General features: G+C 41.3%; 1 protein-coding gene across 2 annotated transcripts; it reads right to left on the bottom strand.

Annotated features, from left to right (window-relative positions):
• Positions 1-951: 951 nt before the first annotated feature.
• LOC108094062 (protein eiger) lies at positions 952-6,708 on the bottom strand. 2 transcript variants are annotated; one of them, XM_017194501.1, is made up of 7 exons: positions 5,927-6,708; positions 3,516-3,641; positions 2,166-2,503; positions 1,996-2,100; positions 1,817-1,881; positions 1,649-1,738; positions 952-1,580 (listed from the first exon to the last, which is right to left on the bottom strand). In XM_017194501.1, the coding sequence occupies exons 1-7, from the start codon at positions 6,092-6,094 to the stop codon at positions 1,216-1,218; spliced, it is 1,257 nt and encodes a 418-aa protein (XP_017049990.1). In that variant the 5' UTR covers positions 6,095-6,708; the 3' UTR covers positions 952-1,215. The 2 variants fall into 2 exon arrangements, with proteins under 2 accessions (XP_017049990.1, XP_017049991.1); XM_017194502.1 differs by having other exon boundaries at positions 1,649-1,720.
• Positions 6,709-9,228: the final 2,520 nt, after the last annotated feature.

The following is a 9,228-nucleotide window of genomic DNA, read 5'->3' as shown; positions in this document are numbered from 1 at the left end:
ACTTCAGTAACACACTCAACTTGGATTGGAATTTTCGAACAGAGCATTATTGCTTTTTTATCAAGTCTTAGGTTTTTGCAATTCATCTTTTGATTTGTGTACAATTTTATCACAAAATTATTCGTAATGGTATATTAATAAGAATTTAATCATAATATAGCTTTCTTACAATACTCATAGCTTTCATACACAGACTCATATAAAATTGAAAAGAAATTTCCCATGCGAGGTTTATTCATATTAAAAATTTGTTACTTTTACAGATTTGTCAAAGCTACTATTAACACTAGCCAACACTAATGCTTTGCCATTTGATTTTCTTTCATTGTTGTGAGGTGCTTGTTTGAGGGCGAATCAGCTTGTTATGCCACCTTAATATTGTCCTGTGTACATCTTAATGTGCATGCGTGATGACTGTACTTTTAGTCCCTTTCAATCTGCAATCGTGATTGCAGCGCAGCAGCATTGGAGTTGGCATCGAGCCCCCTCGGCATTTCCCCTTTTTTGGCGTCCAACTGTCCGAAATCCGGTGTACAGGTGGATTCGGGGAACTGGTGCCCAAAGGGAACGGAAATATCCGGAGCAGGTGCTTTCTTGTGGTTCCCATGGCGATGCACCAAATGTTTCCCGGGGCAGGAGCTCAACTCGCTGCACAATCCCGGTCCGGATATTATTCACCTGCATTGCGGTCCACTGGCCCATTGACAAAATTATTTATACAATTTTTAATAAAGAGCGCAGTAAGCTGGTATTTCAATTAGGACACTGTTCACGAGAAGGAGATGCTGATGTTAAACTAATCTCCTTTGAAAGGTTCTTAGTTTAAGGAGCTTAAGTTTTATCTTTTCAGTTGAACAGAAAAACAAGCATTATAAATCAGTCATTGGATGATATATTTGTAATGACTATTAAAGTATTAGATTCCCCCTATTGAATCACACACTTTCCAGCTAAGTTGAACTAGATTTTATTCACTTTTTTATCGTTCAGTTAAGGTCAAAGAGTATATACAAAATAAATACGATTTTCGTGTGGTTTGCAGTATGCAGTATGCGTGATTCGGATTGAGATTAGGTTATGAGTGACTAAGACTAGGGACTACGAACTAATGGATCAACGCTGACGATTAACCACATTCACGAGCAGTTTGAGCAGCTTGAGCTGGCTTCCTCTGACCAGGGATAATCTCTCTCTCTCTCTCTCTCTCGATCGTTTTCACACCTTGAAGATGCCAAAGTAGCTGCGGTTGTTCGCCTCCCGCAGGACGGCGTTGCGATCGTTGTGGATGTCCTTCAGGTGGATCCGCTCGTTCCGCTCCAGGTAGATCAGCCCACTGGTGTGGCAGGTGTGCACCTTGTTGGGCATGTTGGTGGGCACCGTGTTCAGGCACTGCAGGAAGGGCGAGTCGCCCTGAAAGACGATGAACCCGTTCTGGTCGTGCGAGTTGTTGTAGCATATCTGGGCGTATACGTAATATAGGCCCGGATTGGTCACCGTCAACACGCCGTTGTGCACTTGAAAGTGCCCCTCATAGAAGTTCTTCTCGTTGTCGTTTCCTATGTACATGTCACCATGATAGCCTGAGGAATCGAATAGGGTTAAATGATTAAATTGATTTCGGCGGGGAGCAGAATAAGTGTCCTCTTACCCGAACTTCCTTGGTGACGCCTTCTGCTGCTCAGGTGAAAGTGGGCGGCTGGCATCGAGTCCTTGGATCTGGCTGAAATAAGAGATTCACCTGCAAATTAACAGAGGGGCAAATGGAGATTTGGTATTCGTTTTCTGCCAATTGTAAGGATTTGTTTCGAGTACACACCTTTGCGGAATAGAAGTCGACTTTGACGGGAGTGTATTCTGCGACGATGGTGAAGTGGGGTGGAGCTGTGGGTGAAAATTTAACAATTTTAGTAGTTAATTAAAGGGATAAAGATGTACTCTTCTACTTATAATTTATATTTCTATTTTAAGCATATGTATCTAATTTAATATTCTTACCTTTCCTTGGAAGCTGGCTCATTGGCTGGCTTTTCCTGCAGCTCCGTGCGGTTTTCCTGAATGTTCTGCTGCTCGTTGCGCACATCGGCAATCGAACGAGATTTTCTGCGGAGGGAAATCCATGAATTAATTAAGTACACACCATCCCCGGGAATCCCCGCTTTGCTCACCTCTCCTGCTTCTTGCGGCGGGCATTGTAGCTGGTGAAGTCGTCGAACACATTGTCGTCATTGGAGGCGGAGGAGGCGCTGTCCGTTTCGCCCTCGCCCTCTTCGGTGGTTTCGGATGTGGGCGTGGTCTGCTCAGTGTGTGCCTGCTGCAGCTTGTTTATCATATCGCTGTAGTCCTCGTAGTCCATGCCATCGTCATCGTCCTGAGAGCTGTAGACCTCGTCGTCCTCCTCCTCGTCCTCAATGGGATCCACATCTTGGCCGTCGACGTCGTCGCTGTCCTCGTCGTCTAGGGGGTCTTCCAACTTTTTGGGAAAGTCGATGAGTGCATTCTCGTACTGCAACGAAGATGGGACGGGGTCAGCATTTTGGGTCAACTACGTGACTGCAGCTGGCACAACAATCCTGCCACAAGTCGCACATTCATTTGCGCGTTTCATTTTTAGACGCACGCCCGCGGCAAAAGCTGTTTCGTCATCATTCTAATTGATGGCGCCTCCCTCAAAAACATATTATATATACCCACACATACATATATCTATATAGATATATTTAAAGGCGTACAAACTCTTGGGCGAATTGCCTCCACAGATGCCCAGCCATTAAAATATAAATAAATCTCAAAATCTTGAAACGATCTTTTGCCATTAGGCCATTCGAGATCCGATCAATCGTCACATAAAACCAATAGCCATCGCGAGCCTTGAACGACTTCTATATATCTGCAGATATAGTAGCTTTCCTGAATTATTGGGGCTTTTGCCTTGTGTCACTGGGGCATTTGCATCCCATAAATTACTTTCAGCGGCTGGCGCCAAATGTTTCTAATATTTTAATTGATTGTTTCCCAGGGGAAAGAGACAATACAATTAAAATAATCTATCACAATTCCCAGCAGACTTTTGGTAAGGCAGCGAAGGCAAAAAACGGAAAAACAGATGAAAACGCTCCGAATTTATATTTTAGCACATATTTCTATAAATATTTTTTGTTGTCCCACACAATAACCACAAAATATATCTGGGCATTTTTTGAGGCATTCTTTTTAAAAGAGCAATACAAGTCTTATCGACTAAGAAATACCTTGGGTGTTCTTTACCGTTAAATGAATGCAATAAAAAGTGTATGTAAAATTATCTTGATAAAAGACTCAACAACAAAAGACCAGCATACCCTCATTAAAAAATCTTAAGTACTTGCCTCAGAGAATAACAACTTATTTTTTGTTTCGACTTTGTAAACAAAGCGAGAGATCTGTATTTACCTCAGACAAATGTTACAGACGGCCCGAAGCAACAGAAAAAAAAATACAAATATTGATGCTTAAGAGTGATTTATACAATGGCTCACCTGCTTTTCGAACTCATCCATTTCATCCAGATAATGGATGCCCAATCGCTGCTGGAGATTATCGACGACCCGCCTCAGACTCTTAATTTCCGTTTCCAGATGCGTGACCCGCGAAGTCTGCCAGATCTGGAATTGAATTAAATTGATATAGACTTATCCAAACTAGATCGTAATCATTCAGTCATTAGCACTTTGGCAATTAATTGAGTAAGCCCCAATTAAACATCTATAGTTTGTGCGAAGGCGCAGCACATCATATAACACTCCGTGCCGCGAACTTTTGACACCCAAAAAACATAACAATATAACTGAACAAACAGATAAAGACTGGATGGGGGATCAGAGGAGAGAGAGAGAGTGGGGTTTCGTAAGAAAATACACCGAGGTACCGACATCGCCACTCAGGCACATAATCTGCTTAATGGATCATTAACATTCGGGCCGAGCACAGGCCTTATATACAGACACTTCTCATGTTTCGACTGCCACCCGAAATCAAAAAAGAATGGCTCAACTAAAGCCACTGTGCGCAGACGGGGAAAAATATACAAATAAAAACTTGTACTGAATTCTTGTATAATTTATGGACACCACGGCCCAAGAAACTTGTTTGAGGCTCGTGTTTTGGATTCCAGTAAACCACTTTCCATTAGGTCTTATCGACCGATCTGTAGATCGATTGAAGCGCCTGCAGTTTGTCACTTTCTCAGGGACCCCCAGATGATGAGGGTCGTCCGTCGAGGTCACTTCGATTGGATGTCAGAAACGGGAAGCAAAAATTGAATTAAAAAAAAAAAACAATAAACAACAGAAACTTTAAGACATAACAGAGATTTATGGGGAAAACAAAACTTATGGCCCACGTCAGTGGCTGAAGCCAATCATTTACAAGTCAATTGACAATTGTACGATTTCCGTTCACTTAAGCCAAAGCTGAGTGGGTCTTGGGAGATTTCTGGAATGGAGATTGGGGATGGGGATGGGGGGCCGGCAAACTCAGCTCTAGAATTTTAATCTTTAGCAATTCGAAATCGCACTTCGGCGAGCAGAGTCATCCACAAAGTTATCAGGCGAAAACATGACCCAACATCCCATCCCAGTCGAAGATTTATCGGCTACGAGTGCAGAGCAGAACAATCCCCAGTGCCATTTAAATTGGCTCAACGAAAACAAAACAGACAAGTACAGATAAACATTCGGCCGGCATCTGCATCCGCTTTATTTGGATTAGCTGGATCATTAGGAACCGATTTGGCCTAAAGACGTGCCGGTGATGACATCGCTTGATCAGCCAAGAAGCCGGCGACTTTCCCACTCTAAATATAGTTTCATGCCAAATTATAGTTAATGTATCTGCGACGGATCTGGTCACGGATCATAAAATCTGTTTTTATTTCAATATATGCATCTGGGGAATTTCGCTTTTAATTTGGCATCAACAAAGACTTTGTGACAAACAGCTTTATAAGCTGAAGCGTGCCAGAGGTTAAATATTTTTAGATTGCGAATTCGAATTCGGGGGTGTCTATATATGTATATATGTTAAAGTCCAATTTGCATCTATACATATATACTTGCAAATTTTATTAGCAAGCTACTGAAATAAACATTTCCGAAGAATCGGGGGGATCTGTGATTTAAGTCTGAGCAGAGTCTACAAAAAAAGTTCATGGTCAAAAGAATCTCTTAATCTTGAAATGAAATTAAAACTAAGCTCGTTTGGAGTGTTTTTAATGATGACAGAGAACTATTAAATAGTAGTAAGCTTAAAAGTGGTAAAGTTAGCGATCATATAAAGCAATTATAACCATGATAGCTCCACTTTGGGTCTTGAAATATCTTTTAACAACATAGCCAATAACGATTCATTCATATCTTTATTCGGGGAAAACACCCACCAATAACTGATATCTCCACACCTTTCGGAATTCCAACAGTCATGGTTTACCACATGGTAACAAAAGCAAAACAACAACAAATGAAGATTTGCTACTCCACTCGGAAATCAATAATGGGAATCTTTGTATTATTGTGTCCCTTTGAGAGTTGATAATAGGCAATACAATTATAGCATTCTTCACACGAAAGGCCGCCTTATCACAGATACAACGCCAAGAAAACTACTCCAATTATTGACAGAAATTGTTTATGATTTTCGCACTATAGGTAGATAACAAACAAAGAGTTCTCATGACTCAAGTTTTGAGTGTAACTTTTTGTTTTCCTATGAAAAAGTATCTAAAATAATAATGATCATTTATCGAAAGTAGAATAGAGATATCATTTATAAGGTAAGAAAGGTGTAGGTATGATAAAGATTGTTCAATGATCTGCTATTAAGGATTTAAGATGGCTTTAGTATCTGCACCTAGTTGATCTGGTGACCTGCTGTTTCTTGAGGGGAAACTCACCGTTAAAGCCAGAATGGCGACGACCAGGCCCAGACCGATGACCCCCAAGATGAAGGGGATCAGCTGGCGGGTGCGGCGCTGGGCGGTCGCCGTGGTGGTCGCTTTGGCCGGAAAACCATCGTCGGCACTCGTGGGGGTTATAAACGGCTTGAGGGTCTCGGCTGTCATAATTGGTGAGCACTGCGGATTTTAGACCGACCGGGGCCTCCAGATGCTTACGATGCTGCTGACGATGATGACGACGATCTCGCCTTGCCCACCCACTCAAGGGCACTCGACAGCTGTTCCCACTCGAGCTTTGTCGCACTATGTACACTATATATGTACGATCCACTCACTATATATATACACTATGTAAACCGGCGGCACTCGGGACAGCCTCAGAGACAGCTTTAGATAAGCTGCGACATCTACGGAGATTACCCTCTCGGGCTGCTGACGATGCCCTTTTTAGAGAAACTATATATTCTTTGTCTAGACGGACGGATTTTCTTCGCGGTGCCGCTTGTTTTTATTTTCCGCGATCGGCAATTTGCACAAGAGAACCGGCGAGAACGAGTTTTGCGAGATATTTTTCTCGTTTTATCAGTTCTTGTCTGCGATAAAAGGCCAGCAAAGCACAGAGTTGACGACTTGCACTTATTTTGAGTAATTTACCCGATGGCGAAATTCGATCTTGGTAGTTAAACAAAAAGGTTTACTTATTCTGCTAGGCACGCACGCACGCGCCTGCCCCTATATGTTCGATTTTACCGGTTTCTTGTTTAACGAACGTCCGTTCGCGTTGGCGATTTGAAAGAGAATGATTTTGAGAACGGGAACTGAGCGAACGGCACTTGCTTTCCCATACGAGAGCAGGCAGGCGAGAGAGGGAGATGGAGCGACTCTCTTGCTCTCGCTTCCGCGCATGTCGAGGATGCTAGGCATACTTAAGGGCGCCTGCGCTATTTACTTTGTGTGATTAATTTTTGGCAAGACTCTTCCGGTGGTGGTGTAGTTGAAACACAGTGGTCTCTGGATAAATTATATTAAAAGGGACATTACAATTTTGTTTGGGTCGAAATGAATAACAGATCAAAAACAAAAAAATTTAAGTTGATACTTAAAAGCTAGCCCTTCTTTGAAGAAACATTATAAGTTTAGCTCATTGCTTAAGTCTCTTTTTCAAATATTATAATGGTGAAATTTGTATAATATAAAGCAAAGTTTCGAGGTTCAGGACATTAAACAAAATCCACTTTTATCTTAACCTTGTCACACTGTACAAACTTCCCCTTGTCCATATTGAGATCGTAAGTAGCAAAGCGTGTTTGACTTTTTGCGCAGTGTTTTCCGTTGATTTCTTTATTTTTTTTTTGTGCTTTGTGTACTTAAAACCTCCCTCTGGTTAATAATAGGGGTGGCTTGATTGCTTTTTGAAATATGCACCACTGTAAGCGGTTTAGTTTCACTGCACAGCCCTAGGGTTTCTTTTTTTTTTTTGTTCGTGTGGCTTGCTTCTGTTGTGCCCCCTTTGTGACTTGGGACATGGAACCGATCCCCGATCTTCGATCTCCGTGGCGCAGCTAATTGAATTCCGAAAAACGTCGAATCGCTGACATAACCCACAGATAAGCCCGACGAACTTTTGGCACTTCATTAAAACCGTATTTATTATTGCTTAGTGCGCTGGCCGGCTTATCAGCGCCACGTCTAAGTACGGGTTCTAATTGCGGGAATGGCAGGCAAGCCATAAAACCTAATGCTGATCCGATCCGATCTGCCACTGTCGCGACAATCTGTCTGTCCGGCCGGCTGCCAAAAAGACCCATATCGTAAATCTGACCGACACCCGAGCGAACCGGGAAAGATGCAAATGCCGGCGCTGGTCAGCTAATTAGTTTCGAATCGACGGCGACGACAGGTAGCCACAGGTAGAATCGTGGCCAAAACAGCGGGGAGCGGAGAGTCACACGCTTCCGGTGCAACAATTAACCCATCAATTCTAGCAGTTTCTTAAAGGTGTATTATAATTATGAAAATATATGAGATTTATAAAATAAATCAATGAATATATCAAAACCTTTTGCAGAAAGCTACAAATTAAAAAAAAAAAAGGGGTGTGTCCAGCCTACGCACGACAGAAGTGAAACTTCTTCATCACTACTCATTTTTATACACTTGCAGAGCAAAAGGGTATTATAATTTCAGTCAGAAGTTTGCAACGCAGTGAAGGAGACACCTCAGACCCCATAAAGTATATATATTCTTGATCAGCATCACGAGCAGAATCGGAATACGTCTGTACGTCTGTCCGTCTGTCCATCTGTCCGTCTGTTCGTTTCCGCGCAAACTAGTCTCTCAGTTTTAAAGCTATCTTGCTGAAACTTTCCCAAAAGGTGTGTAATTATTGCACGCAGTATATAAGTCGGAACGGGCCGGATCGGCCGACTATAAAGGATAGCTCCCATACGAGGGAATGAAATGAAAAATTCTCACGCCGGTGTTTTTCGTCAGATCTACTTGAATTCTTCAAGATGGCGTTTTCTAACTGTTATTGAATTTCGGATTAAATTTGATCAAAATCGGATAACTCTATCATATAGCTGCCATAGGAGAGATCGAAAATTATATATAGAATTAATGGAAATAAATTGATAACATCGTTGTTTTTTATCCCATGATTTTTTGAATATCAAGTTTTTTAACAACGTTTATATTGAGAAAAAAGTTTCATAAAAATCGGTCATCTATATCTTATAGCTGCCATAGGAAAGATCGAAAAATTTATATCGAAATAATGGAAACAAATTTATAACATCGTTGTTTTTTTATCAGACAAGTATGATTTTTGGAATATAGAGTTTTCTTACGACTCTTGAATTACGAATTAAATTTGATCAAAATCGGACAACTATATCATATAGTCGACATTTGAACAATAGTCGAAAATACGGAAAATGAATAGAAAAATCGTCATAGCTTCGATACTGTTTAGCCTTTTTGTATTTAGTTCGACATATTTGATGACTGCAAGGGTATATAAGCTTCGGCTTGCCGAAGCTAGCTTCCTTTCTTGTTAAAATTGAAATTCTGTAGGAAACCGAATAAAAGCCTTATTATACGCTTCATTTTAGAGGTCTCGAAATGTGCTGGCGACTCTCAAAAGTTAACAAACTGATTGAGAAGAAGAAGAAGACAAATACATATCGATATGTGTTTTCATTTCTAGGTCAAATAAAATGGATAGAAATTATGGTGCCAATTAATATCTGTATGCAACCTGTTCGATTTGAATTCCTTTTGACATTCACACCTCTCAC

Source organism: Drosophila ficusphila, unplaced genomic scaffold (genome assembly GCF_018152265.1).
Source record: "Drosophila ficusphila isolate 14025-0441.05 unplaced genomic scaffold, ASM1815226v1 contig_414, whole genome shotgun sequence".
NCBI lineage: Eukaryota > Metazoa > Arthropoda > Insecta > Diptera > Drosophilidae > Drosophila > Drosophila ficusphila.
This window is presented reverse-complemented; position numbering and strand designations above follow the sequence as displayed.

Bases quoted from the DNA above. Each gene is read 5' to 3' on its own strand.
- LOC108094062 (XM_017194501.1), bottom strand. From the start codon at position 6,094: ATGACAGCCGAGACCCTCAAGCCGTTTATAACCCCCACGAGTGCCGAC. The intron at 3,642-5,926 runs GTGAGTTTCCCC...ATTCAATTCCAG, and splicing joins TCGCCATTCTGGCTTTAACG to ATCTGGCAGACTTCGCGGGT. The intron at 1,581-1,648 runs GTAAGAGGACAC...TCGATTCCTCAG, and splicing joins GCGTCACCAAGGAAGTTCGG to GCTATCATGGTGACATGTAC.